This window comes from Triturus cristatus, chromosome 12, assembly GCF_964204655.1.
Source record: "Triturus cristatus chromosome 12, aTriCri1.1, whole genome shotgun sequence".
Classification (NCBI taxonomy): domain Eukaryota; kingdom Metazoa; phylum Chordata; class Amphibia; order Caudata; family Salamandridae; genus Triturus; species Triturus cristatus.
In genome coordinates, this window is record NC_140595.1 from 769302979 (window position 1) to 769319946 (window position 16968).

Sequence of the window (16968 nt, forward strand, 5' to 3'; positions counted from 1 at the left end):
ACTTTGTAGTGGGTTTAACAGCACTACTGTAGTACTACAAACCTTACCACAAAGTGCAGTGTGTGAATAGCACTTTACAGTTGGTTTGGTAGCACTACTGTAGTACTACAAACCTTAGTACGAGTGCAGTGTGTGAATAGCACTTTGTAGTAAGTTTGTAGCATTACTGTAGTACTACAAACCTTACCACAAAGTGCAGTGTGTGAACAGCACTTTGTAGTAGGTTTGGTAGCCCTACTGTTGTACTACAAACCTTATTATGAGTGCAGTGTGTGAATAGCACTTTGTAGTGAGTTTTGCAGCACTACTGTAGTACTGCATACCTTACCACAAAGTGCAGTGAGTGAATAGCACTTTGTAGTGGGTTTGGTAGCACTACTGTAGTACTACAAACCTTACCACAAAGTGCAGTGTGTGAATAGCACTTTGTAGTGGGTTTGGTAGCACTACTGTAGTATTACAAACCTTAGTACGAGTGCAGTGTGTGAATAGCACTTTGTAGTGGGTTTGGTAGCACTACTGTAGTACTATAAACCTTAGTACGAGTGCAGTGTGTGAATAGCACTTTGTAGTGGGTTTGGTAGCACTTCTGTAGTACTACAAACCTTACCACAAAGTGCAGTGTGTGAATATAACTTTGTAGTGGGTTTGGTAGCACTACTGTAGTACTACAACTTTAGTATGAGTGCAGTGTGTGAATAGCACTTTGTAGTGAGTTTTGCAGCACTACTGTAGTACTACAAACCTTACCACAAAGTGCAGTGAGTGAATAACACTTTGTAGTGGGTTTGGTAGCACTACTGTAGTATTACAAACCTTACCACAAAGTGCAGTGAGTGAAAAGCACTTTGTAGTGTGTTTGGTAGCACTACTGTAGTACTACAAACCTTAGTACGAGTGCAGTGAGTGAATAGCAATTTGTTGTGGGTTTGGTAGCACTACTGTAGTACTACAAACCTTAGTACGAGTGCAGTGAGTGAATAGCACTTTGTAGTGGGTTTGGTAGCCCTACCGTAGTACTACAAACCTTAGTATGAGTGCAGTGTGTGAATAGCACTTTGTAGTGAGTTTTGCAGCACTACTGTAGTACTACAAACCTTACCACAAAGTGCAGTGAGTGAATAACACTTTGTAGTGGGTTTGGTAGCACTACTGTAGTATTACAAACCTTACCACAAAGTGCAGTGAGTGAAAAGCACTTTGTAGTGGGTTTGGTAGCACTACTGTAGTACTACAAACCTTAGTACGAGTGCAGTGAGTGAATAGCAATATGTAGTGGGTTTGATAGCACTACTGTAGTACTACAAACCTTAGTATGAGTGCAGTGTGTGAATAGCACTTTGTAGTGGGTTTGGTAGCACTACTGTAGTACTACAAACCTTACCACAAAGTGCAGTGTGTGAATAGCACTTTGTAGTAGGGTTGGTAGCACTACTGTAGTACTACAAACCTTACCACAAAGTGCAGTGAGTGAATAGCACTTTGTAGTGGGTTCGGTAGCACTACTGTAGTACTACAAACCTTAGTACGAGTGCAGTGTGTGAATAGCACTTTGTAGTAGGTTTGGTAGCACTACTGTAGTACTACAAACCTTAGTACGAGGGCAGTGTGTGAATAGCACTTTGTAGTAAGTTTTGTAGCACTACTGTAGTACAACAAACCTTACCACAAAGTGCAGTGTGTGAACAGCACTTTGTAGTAGGTTTGGTAGCCCTACTGTAGTACTACAAACCTTTCAATGAGTGCAGTGTGTGAATAGCACTTTGTAGTGAGTTTTGCAGCACTACTGTAGTACTACAAACCTTACCACAAAGTGCAGTGAGTGAATAGCACTTTGTAGTAGGTTTGGTAGCACTACTGTAGTACTACAATCCTTACCACAAAGTGCAGTGTGTGAATAGCACTTTGTAGTGAGTTTTGCAGCACTACTGTAGTACTACAAACCTTACCACAAAGTGCAGTGAGTGAATAGCACTTTGTAGTGGGTTTGGTAGCACTACTGTAGTACTACAAACCTTACCACAAAGTGCAGTGAGTGAATAGCACTTTGTAGTGGGTTTGGTAGCACTACTGTAGTACTACAAACCTTACTATGAGTGCAGTGTGTGAATAGCACTTTGTAGTGGGTTTGGTAGCACTACTGTAGTACCACAAACCTTAGTACGAGTGCAGTGTGTGAATAGCACTTTGTAGTAGGTTTTGTAGCACTTCTGTAGTACTACAAACCTTACCACAAAGTGCAGCGTGTGAATAGCACTTTGTAGTGGGTTTGGTAGCACTACTGTAGTACTACAAACCTTAGTATGAGTGCAGTGTGTGAATAGCACTTTGTAGTGGGTTTGGTAGCACTACTGTAGTACTACAAATCTTACCACAAAGTGCAGTGTGTGAATAGCACTTTGTAGTAGGTTTGGTAGCACTACTGTAGTACTACAAACCTTACCACAAAGTGCAGTGAGTGAATAGCACTTTGTAGTGGGTTCGGTAGCACTACCGTAGTACTACAAACCTTAGTACGAGTGCAGGGAGTGAATAGCACTTTGTAGTGGGTTTGGTAGCACTACTGTAGTACTACAAACCTTAGTATGAGTGCAGTGTGTGAATAGCACTTTGAAGTAGGTTGGGTAGCACTACTGTAGTAATACAAACCTTACTACAAAGTGCAGTGTGTGAATAGCCCTTTGTAGTAGGTTTGGTAGCACTACTGTAGTTCTACAAACCTTAGTACGAGTGTAGTGTGTGAATAGCACTTTGTAGTAGGTTTGGTAGCACTACTGGTGTACTACAAACCTTAGTACGAGTGCAGTGTGTGAATAGCACTTTGTAGTAGGTTTGGTAGCACTACTGTAGTACTACAAACCTTAGTACTAGTGCAGTGTGTGAATAGCACTTTGTAGTAAGTTTTGTAGGACTACTGTAGTACTACAAACCTTTCCACAAAGTGCAGTGTGTGAACAGCACTTTGTAGTAGGTTTGGTAGCCCTACTGTAGTACTACAAACCTTACCACAAAGTGCAGTGAGTGAATAGCACTTTATAGTGGTCTTGGTAGCACTACTGTAGTACTACACACCTTACCACAAAGTGCAGTGAGTGAATAGCACTTTGTAGTGGGTTTGGTAGCACTACTGTAGTACTACAAACCTTAGTACGAGTGCAGTGAGTGAATAGCACTTTGTAGTGGGTTTGGTAGCACTACTATAGTACTACAATCCTTACCACAAAGTGCAGTGAGTGAATAGCACTTTGTAGTGGGTTTGGTAGCACTACTGTAGTACTACAAACCTTAGTATGAGTGCAGTGTGTGAATAGCACTTTGTAGTGGGTTTGGTAGCACTACTGTAGTACTACAAACCTTACCACAAAGTGCAGTGTGGGAATAGCACTTTGTAGTTGGTTTGGTAGCACTACTGTAGTTCTACAAACCTTAGTACGAGAGCAGTGTGTGAATAGCACTTTGTAGTAAGTTTTGTAGCACTACTGCAGTACTACAAACCTTACCACAATGTGCAGTGTGTGAACAGCACTTTGTAGTAGGTTTGGTAGCCCTACTGTAGTACTACAAACCTTTCTATGAGTGCAGTGTGTGAATAGCACTTTGTAGTGAGTTTTGCAGCACTACTGTAGTACTACAAACCTTACCACAAAGTGCAGTGAGTGAATAGCACCTTGTAGTGGGTTTGGTAGCACTACTGTAGTACTACAATCCTTACCACAAAGTGCAGTGAGTGAATAGCACTTTGTAGTGGGTTTGGTAGCACTACTGTAGTACTACAAACCTTAGTACGAGTGCAATGACTGAATAGCACTTTGTAGTGGGTTTGGTAGCACTACTGTAGTACTACAAACCTTAGTATGAGTGCAGTGTGTGAATAGCACTTTGTAGTGGGTTTGGTAGCACTACTGTAGTACTACAAACCTTACCACAAAGTGCAGTGTGTGAATAGCACTTTGCAGTTGGTTTGGTAGCACTACTGTAGTACTGCAAACCTTAGTACGAGTGCAGTGTGTGAATAGCACTTTGTAGTAAGTTTGTAGCATTACTGTAGTACTACAAACCTTACCACAAAGTGCAGTGTGTGAACAGCACTTTGTAGTAGGTTTGGTAGCCCTACTGTTGTACTACAAACCTTATTATGAGTGCAGTGTGTGAATAGCACTTTGTAGTGAGTTTTGCAGCACTAATGTAGTACTACATACCTTACCACAAAGTGCAGTGAGTGAATAGCACTTTGTAGTGGGTTTGGTAGCACTACTGTAGTACTACAAACCTTACCACAAAGTGCAGTGAGTGAATAGCACTTTGTAGTGGGTTTGGTAGCACTACTGTAGTATTACAAACCTTAGTACGAGTGCAGTGTGTGAATAGCACGTTGTAGTGGGTTTGGTAGCACTACTGTAGTACTATAAACCTTAGTACAAGTGCAGTGTGTGAATAGCACTTTGTAGTGGGTTTGGTAGCACTGCTGTAGTACTACAAACCTTACCACAAAGTGCAGTGTGTGAATAGCACTTTGTAGTGGGTTTGGTAGCACTACTGTAGTACTACAAACTTTAGTACGAGTGCAGTGAGTGAATAGCACTTTGTAGTGGGTTTGGTAGCACTACTGTAGTACTACAAACCTTAGTATGAGTGCAGTGTGTGAATAGCACTTTGTAGTGGGTTTGGTAGCACTACTGTAGTACTACAAACCTTACCACAAAGTGCAGTGAGTGAATAGCACTTTGTAGTGGGTTTGGTAGCACTACTGTAGTACTACAAACCTTAGTACGAGTGCAGTGTGTGAATAGCACTTTGTAGTGGGTTTGGTAGCACTGCTGTAGTACTACAAACCTTACCGCAAAGCGCAGTGTGTGAATAGCACTTTGTAGTGGGTTTGGAAGCACTACTGTAGTACTACAAACCTTACTACAAAGTGCGGTGTGTGAATCAGGACCAATGTCCTCTAAATGGAGGATGAGTTTTGCATTCTGCGTATTCCAAATGTTTTGCCACTACTAGAAAAAAACACTAATACAATGTAGGAAGGAAGCAAGGTGCTCTGAGAAGTAGACAACTTTTTCCCACCATTTCTGGTCTTTCCAAGCATTGTGCATAAAAAGAGGTTATATTGTACTTATTTGTACGGAGCAAATACACACCTACATGTGTCCACCTGGGTGTTTATTGATGCAGAAAAGGTATAAGGCAGCGCCGGTAATTTACTTCTAAAAACACAAACTCTTAATGTTGTGATAAAAAACAATTCATGAATTTGTCTCACTGCTTGGCTGCACGCTCGTGGTCCTTGAAACTCTGGTGTAGGTGTCAGTGTGCCACTGCCACTACTACTGTCGCAATAACAGCCCCAAATGTGAACAAAAATCTAAATTTGTATCTCATAAAACGCAGTACTCACAGTTCCTTTGCTGCCGCCACTTCCCCAAAATACATTTGCGCTAGCCAGTCATCTTAGTCAAGGAATTTGGGGCCAGATGTACGACCATGGCATTTTGTGACTCGGAAATTGCGCTCAATTGTGAGTCGCAATCTGCGAGTCGCAAAGTGCCATATACAGCAGTGTCTGAGACACTGTTTGCGATTCCCAACAGGGTCGCAAATTGCATGCCTCATCAATATTCATGAGGCACTGGCAATTTGTGACCCCATTGATAATGGCGGGCCCTCCCAGGGATGGTGGCCTGCTGGGCTCAGCAGACATACATGTCTAGGACTGCTTTTAAATAAAGTAGTTTTTATTTTTGAAATGCACCCCGTTTTCCTTGAAGGAAAAACAGGAAGCATTTAAAAAAAGAGTGTATTGCGACCACAATTGTGGTCGCAAATCATTTGTACATGGCTTGTGAGTCGCTATTAGGAAGAGAACACCCCTTCCTAATAGCGAGTCGCAAAACACTATTTTGCGAGTCACAATTTTTTGCGACTGGCAAAACAGTGTTTGTACATGGCCCTATCAGATTTAGCATACGCAAACGGGTCGCAAACCCATTTGTGCATGCTAAATCTCGTCGTACATCTGGTCCATGGGGATCTATTTTTGCGTGAGGGTTCACTCCTCGACAATTTCGCTCGTTTATTATATCACCTTTTATCACATGGGTGTAATATGGTGCTGCGGGTTGGTCTCCTCACCCAAACAATCTCAGCTTGACATAAATTAGGTGGTGCCTCAGATCTTTCTACAAAAACTGGTGGGGACTCTGGAGATTACAGTACAAATTATGTTACTTTTCCTTGTTTGATTATGTATCAAGGACAAAGTGAAATGGATGCTAATGCAAAAACAGATTGGGTGCTGGGCAGTATTTAAAGGCAGGTGTGCAGTGTGAAACCCCAAAAAGTTTTTCCAAAGTAGTTAAGAGACAACATTTGGTGTTTGGTGCTTAAGGGGTGGGCCCAGAGCTCTGGAGCTGTGAGAATTGGTTTTCAGCAGATAACAAGGACATTTTGCTACATGCAGACTGAGCTGCTTTCTACAGGTACTGAAAGAAGCAGCCTTACTGGATGAGAAACATAAACATATTCAGGAGACATACTTTAAAAAGAACCTGTGGACCAATAAGTATAGAAGGAATTTAAGGGGACATTGTAAATTAAGTCACAATGTGTCTCAAAACCAAAGTAGAAATCAGTAAACAAAGGAAGATTCTAGAACTGCTATTTGGTGATTGTTAAAGATCAGTGCTCAATTTGAGCCAGTGGTTTCTGGTGGGCCCCTCCAGCACTCATTTTTGGGGACCAGCACTTATTTTTCCTCATCAGACACACATTCTTGGGGCCTGTGGGTCCCATCCTCACTCATTTTTTGAGACTGGCATTTATTTTTCCTCATCTAACATTTCCCAATAGCGAGAGCAGGATAATGCACAACGGAGAAAGAACAAAAAAACCAGAAAAAAACATCATAGAGGGAGACAGCAGGAACCTGCAAGAGAGAGATAAAGGGGCAGGAAGTGTCTGGAAGTACAGTAAAAGGTTGATTCCAGGCTATAGAGCCTTGGTATTCTCTGCGCTCGTTCCAGCCACAGGCTTCTGAGCAAAACTTTGTTCTTCAACAACATAACAGTGGCGTAGCTAGTCACTTGGCGGCCTGCGCGGTCCCTGCCGTTTCTGCCCCGCGGCCGTGCTGGGGAGGCGGGGTGGGGGTATGCTGGTGAGATTTCCTGCGTTTGCTGCCCCAGCAGCAAACTCCAGTTAGGTTAAATGAATAACTTTATTCGGTTTGTTTTAAAACCATCAAAGTATACAAATGCAAGTACGAATACTACTAGTTTTTTACATGTCTCTGAACAATTAAGAAAGGTCATCAGACATATCTAAAATCCATAAAAAAGTGCATAGCTAAAAATTCTAAAAGCATTTATCAACATATTTATCAACTAATGACATATAAAACAACATACAATTAAAGAGCACGATACTAGGGTAACAATGATAAAAAGGTTTTTGCTTTCAGCGTACAATTCATTTAAGCCGGCAAATCAATTTGAATCATGGGGTTTTCATTTTCAGAATTAAGAATCAGCACCATCGGTATGCAGAAGCTTTTCCGGTGTGATCCAGAACGAGAATAGGAGACGACTGACCGCGTAAACTATTGGTCCTGTGGTATCAGTTTTCAGGATTCTGTAGGCAACCTGATGTTGCCTAACTCCAATGTTTAAGCAGGTCGGTCGTATCCATCTCTTACAGATCTTTTTGTATTTTGTACAGACAAAAAGAAGGTGCTCTTCTCTCTCTAAAGTTTTAGCACATGCAGGGCAAGGTTCTAAAGATAATCCCGCACTCTGATCGCTAGAGAACCGTAGCAGAAGGTTACCATACATAAATCTAACATATAGGCTTTTTTCAAGCGGTGGCGTGATTAGATCCAGAAAGGTTTCAAAGGAGGGGCTTGGCTTAACACATAAAAACTGAGAAGTTAGTTGACCATTTGCTGGCCTGGTGACATCACGTTCATCCACAACCGCCCAATACCTGATCTTCAGCTTTGAGAAATCCTCTCAATTTGCCTTCTCTGGGTGTTCCCATAGTTCTGTCATACCAAGAGTTGTAAACCAACTCGCAACATGCTTGAACCAGGGGAGGCTTTTAGCACCACCAATGTTCTAAACCTCCTTTAGGGAGTTGCAATAATCAGAAAGCTGCGGCGTTGTCCACAAGCGCAGCTAGTTCAATAAAGGTTTCAGTGATGCCATATCACCGATTCTTTTAATCCCAAGGTAAAAAAATGGGGTTAGGGGGTAGTTATGGGTACTGAAACAAGTGATCTGGCAAAGATATTTTCGGATATCGTCAATTTACTATTTATATTGATGTGCCCCATATCTCTGCTCCGTACAGAGCACCACTCTGAGCTTTTACTCAAACCACTCCAAGAGCTGGAGTCAATGATCGAGTATAGAGTATAGGACTGCTTAAAGTGTCTCAATATTGATTTTGACCTATGGACAAGAGTTAAATAACTCTTTTCCAGCAGTTGCTCCCAGCCTAGTGTATCACTCAATCTTATGCCCAGATAATCAAAGCTTTTCATCCACTCTAAGGGTTCCAATGCAATTCTGACCTCTCTTGATTTACCCTTAGTTTTCCCAAACACCATACATTTGGTCTTAGTAACATTTAGTTCCAAACTCCTGCTCCTGCAGAAATCCAAAAACTTATCCACATGGACTTGCAACCCCATTGGGATTATGGAAATAAGTAAGGAATCATCTGCAAAGAGCAGGATTGGAACCTTAATACCATTCAAGGCAGGGGAGTCATTCTTACAGTTCATTAACCTGCCGGCCACATCATTGATAAACAAGGAGAAAAGTGTTGGGGCTAGCACGCATCCCTGGCGCACCCCGCGCTGTATTGGTATTTTATCAGCTAATTTGCCTTGTGTGCCCCATCTGACCTGAGCATAATTGTTCTCATGGAGTCTGGCTATCAGAGTCACCAGTTCAATTGGAGCCCCTAGATCGAGCATTACTTCCCACAACAATTTCCGTGGCACCAAGTTGAACGCAGCTCTTAAGTCGACAAATACCACGTAAAGTTTTTGTTTTCTCAGTAGCACATATTTCCAAGTCAGGAGAGTAAATCTAAAAGCCTGGTCACATGTGCTAATTTTGGAGCGGAAGCCCGCTTGATAAGGGGACAGCACTTTCTTCTCGTCCATCCAGCTCTGGAGTTTATCCAGAACTTGACGGGCAAATTTCTTTTGCAAGTTATCTATTAAACTGATTAGTCTGTAGTTGGATGGGACAGAAATATCACCCTTCTTGTGTATAGTGATTATCTCAGCTCCCCGCCAAGTTGAAGGGAGAGCCCTTCCAGCCGATATGCAATTTGTTAAGATGTTTAAATAGGGAGCTCAAACCATGGGTTTAGATTTATAAAGATCACCTGGTATTCGGTCAGGACCAGGGGCCTTTCCTGCCTTAAGTCTATGTATTGCTAATGCAGTCTCATCCAGACTAAGACCAATACTGTATTGGTCTTTGGCATATCAGGGAAAGTATTCAAATCAATTTGTTCAATATTTGCACTATGAATGCAATCATCATCTGGGGTCTTAGAATATAAAGTGGTAAAATGCTCAACCCAAACCTCCGGCTGGATGTGATAACTAGGGGTGTTTGAGATATCCAATTTGCCCTTTGCGACGATTTGCCAAAACAGATGTGTATCTTTGCAATTAGCTGCTAGTACAAGTTCCTGCCAGTTCTTGTCTGAGAATTCTCTTTTTGCTTTTGATATTGCAATTCTATATTTGGTGCATGCTTGAACGACCCTGGATTGATTATGGGTCTTTATGGCTAGCTGGAGAGCACTCTTAGCGGATTTACATTCGGGGTTAAACCAACTATTAGTTCTTTTACTGGCAGGTCTACCACCCGAACCATCCTTTGTAAACACTACTTGGAGTGCATCAAAAAAATCTTTATGTATGGAGAGTATCGGGGTTGATCCACCTAGCTGTTCGCCGTCCTGACTGCTTAAAAACCTCGAGATAAACTGTACAAATAATTCCTAAATCCTGGTATATAAAGAGCAATTGGTAAGTACATTGGGCCAGGTCACACTTTTGCGATTGTTAGTTACAAGGGGTTCATCTACCCTGGACAGGCAGCCAGATGGTTGTCTGCCCAGTTCAGAGCTCCTCATTTTTAGAAACAAGGGATTATGGTCACTATCTGACCTTGGAGCTATTAGCATATCCTCGATCAGTGACCAAATTCTGACATCAATGAGAAAGTAATCGATGACACTTGAGCTATTACCACATTTAAAGGTGGATTTCCTGTTCTTATCAGAGGGAGTCCTCCCATTACAAGCCCTCATGCTCCTGCCTAGAACAAGGGATGCAATCTGCAGAGACACAGCCGTTGCTCTATAGCAATTTTTAACTGGTTCCAGATTTGGTATGCCCCAAATCTCATTCTCCTCCTCCAATAAAATACTCAATAGCGGTGAAGGTTCAAAGGTAGTATTAAAATCCCCTGCAACCATGGCCTTGGAGGAGAGTTGGTGCACCCCCAACAACTCATCTAGCTGTAATAATACAGCAGATTCATTGTAACGTGATTGTGACCTGGCATAGATATTGAATATGGTTAAATCGGCAAAGTGAGCTGAATCCCCAGTTATCAAGAGATTCTATTAGCAGCTGTTTATATTTGCGAGCTATAGTATTCTTGACAATTATTAATAATCCCCCACTCGCTCTGATGGAATTTTTGAGCGCTTTTGCTTCCACACTGTAAGTAGTATAACTATTTATATGAATCTTAACCACTGCCCATGTTTCTTGAAAGATACAGATGTCATTACGTTTAACAAATGTGTGCCAGTCTGGGTCTTGCAATTTAGAATGTTTCCCCGCCAGGTTCCAAGATATTATGTTTAGACCTTTATTTGTCTTATTTTTAGCTATAGTTAGGCCTTGGCACAATGCTATGCTGGTAGGATGCCCATTGTCAATGGTTGGAATAGGCAACCCAGACGAAGAATGAATTAGTGAAGGATACACAGTCTCAGCCACATCAGAGATACTAACAGAGGATATATTAGGATGAAAGCATTATTATTTCTAGGGAGTGCAGGGTGAATGTCTACAATAATTGATGGAGGTCCCTGCTTATTAATGCTGGGTACAACGTGAACCTCAGATGTTCATCTATCAGATTGGGCATCGCCGGGTGACCCCGTACATTGAGGAGTGAAATTCTCCCCTAAGACTTCAATGTTGCTTTTAACATTTTGGTTAGGCACCTTTGGGTCCACAAAAGCCAATTTTAAACTGGGCAATTTAGTTTCTATAATACTACGGGGGTATGTCAAATCTGTTATGTAACGGTAGGCTGAATTAATGGTGAGTATTAGTGGTTATAGCAAACTCATGTAAGAGCGGGGGTAGCCGCCGCCCCCAAAACTCGTGCCGCCCAGGGCGGACCACCCCCCCTTGCTGCGCCACTGCAACTTAAGCAGATTTATTGTTTCCAAAACGTATCATATTCTTAGAGTAGGCTTTAAGTCAGCCTCTCCCTTGTGATTGGATGGATTTGTTGTCTGTCTCTGGTGTCATCTCTTGATTTAATGACGATCCGTCCTATTCGCCTATCCCTACCTAGTAGTGTTTCGATCTCACAGTGTTCTCATTGGATGAGCTGTATCATTCCAATACTTCCTTGATGAACTCTTTGTTTTTTCTGTTTGTACCAGCACTTTATGCAAGTGCACATTTCCCTGCTCACCCCTACTTTTTTCTGTTTATTTTGTAGTAATTAATTTATTTTTTATGAGGACCTGGCACCTGCAAAACACTGCTCAAGCACATCCTCAGTAAGGAAGGGATATGTACTGCTGCGAGCTGATGATGCAGAAAATATGGATCAATAACTTATTGAATATCTAAAAAAAGAACAGAAATTAAGAAACAGATTGAAATTGGAAATGCTGCACATTTTGCATAGTGGGATATTTTTAATTACTTCTAAGGTATTTTATGCAGTAAGGAGTATGTTTTTGTAATGCTGAAATCCGATAATACAAAATTCATAGAAAAGTAGAGATTTCTTCACAAGAAAAGGCTGTTCTTCAATTGAGAAGTCTGCGGAGACATCTGTGTAGTGTCCCATGAACTGCTTTACTCACCATATATTCGCACACCAAACTGCCTGTAACCAAACTAATTTTCTTTATCATCAGACACTTGTAAATCGCCAAACAAGACCAACAATTGGGTACCGGAGCAGGGCCGGACTTGCCATAGCGGGCACCGGGCGTTTTCCCAGGAGCCTGGAAAGGTGGGGCTGGTTTTGACGCGTTGCTGCAATATTGCCCCCCAGTAACACAAGCAGCAGTGCTTCACACTTGCACCCCCACCTGTCCCCCACCTCCCTGGTGGTTGGGGGGGGGGGGGCTGGCCCTACAAAATTGCCAGTTCTGCCCTGTACAGGAGCACTACATTCACTCCTGCGTCGTAGCAGACATTACACCTATTTTTAACCCCCTGTTGACTGAAGGTTCCTGCATTTGTACTGCACTGGCCTGTTAAGTCACCACATAACTTACCTACTAAACATCTTTACCTGCAGCCTCAACATCAGGCCACAAGGAGAAAAAATGTAAAGTTTGGTAAAAATAATGACAGTCTGCAAAATTCAACTCCTCTAGGATTGAGTTCCCTTATCTATGTACCATATTATGTTTATTACATATTAACAAGAATTGAAAAATGAATGATAAATCAAATGTCAAGTATGATAAGCAGAGTGACCTAAGGCCATCTTTTCAACAAATTCTTTCCAGATGGTATTATATGTACAGAGCGTAACCTTTGGTCGAGTGTTATCAGTGCTTGAAATAGAAAAACAGAAGTGCAGGTACTCTTACTAGAGTACCTGCTTGTTTCTGAGAAGTGCCGGTACTCTCCAATTAGAAGTATTACGTCTCTTTTGAGAAGTGCCGGTACTCTCCCTCTCAAAATAAGAAGGCGCCAGTACTGGACAGCACCGGCCAATTTAAAGCACTGAGTGTTATCAACATGTGAACTTCTAAGGGACTAAGTCTTTCTTCACTCTCACCTCTTTCATTAACACCACAGCTAACCTGCACTGACTGCGCCACCTGGAGGGCCTTACAAGCAGCGCACCAACAACAAGGCAATGTCACCTCTATGTATCGTCCTCGCCTGCATCTTTCTGGTAAGCTCGAGAACATATTGCAACGTGTCGTTGAATATTATGGGGCATATTTAGATGCCCCTTGCGCTGCCGGTGCGCACTATTAACGCGGGGAAAAGTGATGTACTGGTGGCGCAAGGGTCTTGTAAATCAACCCCTATACATTTCTGCCATACAGCTCAGCAGTACGAAGTAGCACCAGTAAATATTCAAAATCACCCCATTGGATGTGGTCGCCACCTTGGCAATACCAGTGTCAGATGACAACAGTATGATGTCACTTTTATCTGGAGCTCAAACTTCCCCCTATGTTATGTTCTGCAGTCTTATCTTGTTCTCATAACAGTAGAATCTGAGCTCATAACAGCACAACTGAAAACTGGTAAAGGAGTCTTTTTAGGTCTTGCTTTAACCAAGACCATTTGATCTTAGCAATATTATATGTGTAATATATTTACTTATAGGGGCTTTTAGCCATCCCTCTGCATCCACTGGTCTATTGGTGTTTCATTCACATTTTACACATGCCCACACCCACAACAGCATGGCTTAATGGCTCAGCCCACTTTAGCCATTAGCTTACTTCACTATGAGTGAGGGCATTTAGCCCTATCACATGGAGCACATCCACACACAAAGTAGTTCCTTTCAGTGCCACAGACTACTATATCAATGTGTGCTTTTTGAGTCCTAAATATTGTGCTTCTGACCAATATTTTTTTTTACTATTGTCAAGGGCTCACCAGTTCCACAACAATAAAGTTTTACAAAAACCATCATAAAATAAAACAAGCATTGGCAAATCCAAAGGGCTGGCAGCCAACACCAGACCTCCTGGCTTTGTCAATGTTTCCTTTTTATTATGGCCTTTGAAACTAAGATCTTTATTTTACTTAGAAATTAATATGTGATGTTACAATGTGGTTGTTACACCGCGGTACGTTACATCGCAGTTATTACAACGCAAGTCGTTACAACGACTTGCGCTAGAGGCTCTGGACTTAGGAATAGCATGATTTACTATTCCAACTCGAGCCTACGTAACAGTAGGGAAGGTGTTGGAATAGTAAATCATACTATTCCTTAGTGTATAGCGCCATCCAGCGCAAGTCATTGTAGCGACTTGCGTTGTAATGACTGCGATATAAATGTATCGCGGTGTAACAACCGCGTTGTAAAGGTCGTTCGCCCTTAGAAATGCATTGAAAATTTGCAAAATGTAATTCACAAAAGGGCTTGAACAATGAAGCTAAAAGTTGCAAAATATCTGCAGGCCTTGTATATTCCTTTACATCTCCAAGACCGACTCCCTATTTTATTTTTATAAACTCACACATAACATAAAATGTGTATTTGTAAATCACAAAAGGGTACCTTGGCACTGAATAGCAGATATTTATTGTTAACCAACTCAATACTACTTACTTTAATGACCTCAGATGGATGAAAGGCTGAGCGGACCCACCGGGATTTCAACCTGTGATCATGAGGTCAAACAGAGGGCCTGACAGGAGGCGCATTAGCCGGCTAAGTCACCAGACCCAGCTCAGTGCCAACTCAATGTCTCTATCCCACAGGCCTAGAGCAGGATATCTGTTTCATAAGAGTGCAATGAGTAGCAAGCTGTGGCACAGCAGCCTTTTTCAGACCACAGGCCCTTGTTGATGAAGAGCAGTAGACGATGCAGGGCTGATGAACAACTGAGCAATCATTCATCCATCAGTCATCCTTTGAACAGGCGAGAGTAGATACGCTGTGCCTGCTGAGTCAGAGCTTTGCAACCATTATGTGGCAGGGCACTGGGAGAGGAATTCCCTGTGGTCTATATGCGAGAGGCTCATTTCACCAAAATAAAATGCAGCAAGATTTTAGGGAATTCCAGCCATAGCATGGCAGCCGACATACGGTACCAAAGTTCATGTTGAGGTGTATGTGTGACAACAATTTTTCTTGGCAGACAAATCCCCAGGCATGACTCTTTAAGAAGGTCACAGGACACTTTTTCTCCAGATCAAAGTTCAGTAGCTTCTTGCATCGTATTTTCCTGATGTAGCAGCTTGGGTGCAAATAACCAGTCATCGGTCACTACCCCGAAAACGTCAGTGACTCATTAAAGCCTTTGGAGCCATTCTGTTTAGCTGGAAGGTGAATATAGAGGAAGAGAGCATGACACCCACCAGATGAGGGTGAATTGATGGGCATGTGTGGCATCTTCATTCCTATGCCATGCATTCCCTCCTCAGTCTATGTCCCCTGCTGCTCAGCCTGCATGAGTCTGACGTCATTAGAATGCTGATGTGTGCCTGGTTGAGTGATTGTCAGTTGGAGAGCGCCGGCTGAGCAGCAAGGATGCTGCTCCCGGTGGCGCTTCCTTACTACCATCTTCACCTGTAACCTGAGCTTCCTACCTTGAGAATAAACCTTATCCAGTTTCACCTCTGCTGCTGGCTACACTGCATCTTCATTCATCACAGTATGGTCTGAGCAAACGAGAGGTAACTTGCTTACTTTCAATGTCCTCTCAATGACTTCCAAATTGCTAACTCATTGCTAGGCTTTCCTGTTTTCAGTTTCTATTTTTATTTTTTAAAATATCTGTTTATTAATTTCAATATCAATCATATACACAGTACCGTTCATCGTTCATTGCAATTATCCAACACATCATACAGTAATCAGGGGTTAACAATGCAACGTGATTATATCTCTGTTCCCACCTCTACGCATTTCCATTTCCACCATTGGGGGTATGCATATATGTCCACGGTAAACATTCCAATTGTTCCATTTCTTGTCCCACTTTATAGGGCATCCACGCGTTATACATACCTCCTTTTCCGCTACCATACACTTGTCGAGTTCTTTCGCCCATACGTTGATGGATGGTGGGTCCGCCGCCCCCCAATTTCATGCTAGCTCTCGCTTAACCAATATATATCCTAATGTTACCAGCTGCTGCTCAACTTCTGTGAGGTCAGTGGCTGTCCAAATATTGAGTAGGACTAGTTGCGGTGTGAGAGCTAACTCCTTCTCCAGTGCAGTCTGAATGTGAGTCGTGGATCCCTCCCATATATGCTGTATAACAGGGAATTCCCATATCGTATGATAAAAGGTAGCTATTTGTTTGCACCCCCTAAGACAGAGCCCATCCGTCATTGTGCCTATTTTGGCCAGAATGACCCCTGTCAGATAGGACTGATGTAAGATCCTAAGTTGTATCAGTCGGAAGCGGAGGGTGATAGCCACCTCTCTAGGGGACATCAAGGCCGTTTGCCAGTCTTCATCATCAATAGGCCCCAGGTCACTTTGCCACTTCTCCCTAAGTTTAGAAAATGTATCGGGCAGGTTAATCCACAATTTTTTATAGGTTAAGGATATGGCTTTCAAGTGTAATTCAGTTTCTCTTTTTGGTAAATTCTGTTGGGGTGTTTTCAGTGTTTCCAATTGATTTCAATACCTTAAAAAACAGTGGTTATCAGTGGTTACACATTTTCGTGCCATTAAAAACAACAGAAACTGTTTTTCTGGTGTTTATGGAACGTTTCGCTTTTATTATTGCTTGCTTTCTGCACTGATAGTACATGGTATATAGACAGTGTATGTACAGTGTATATGTGGTCCAAATAAATTTTTACAAATCAAACTTATCATATTACACCATACAATACTTCTTCAGTGAATCTTTGGTCATGCACACTCGCTCTTTCCTTCCCATGTAAACTTTTATCCGTGAAAAGGCCCGCTTCAACATTGGCACTTGAAACAGCAAAACCAAAATAGCCAGTACACACTT

The 16968-nt window shown here is 42.1% G+C and overlaps 1 protein-coding gene and 1 long non-coding RNA gene across 4 annotated transcripts in view; one reads left to right on the forward strand and one right to left on the reverse strand.

Moving 5' to 3' along the window:
- LOC146782782 (uncharacterized) overlaps positions 1–16968 on the forward strand; it is a 150978-nt gene that overhangs the window by 105246 nt on the left and 28764 nt on the right. For all 3 annotated transcript variants that reach the window (XM_085636836.1, XM_085636835.1, XM_085636834.1), the window contains exon 2: positions 13097–13196. In XM_085636836.1, the coding sequence (XP_085492962.1) occupies positions 13158–13196 (39 nt within the window). In that variant the 5' untranslated portion in view covers positions 13097–13157. The remainder of the gene's footprint in view (positions 1–13096; positions 13197–16968) is intronic.
- LOC146782783 (uncharacterized) overlaps positions 1–16968 on the reverse strand; it is a 75214-nt gene that overhangs the window by 48699 nt on the left and 9547 nt on the right. The window lies entirely within an intron of this gene.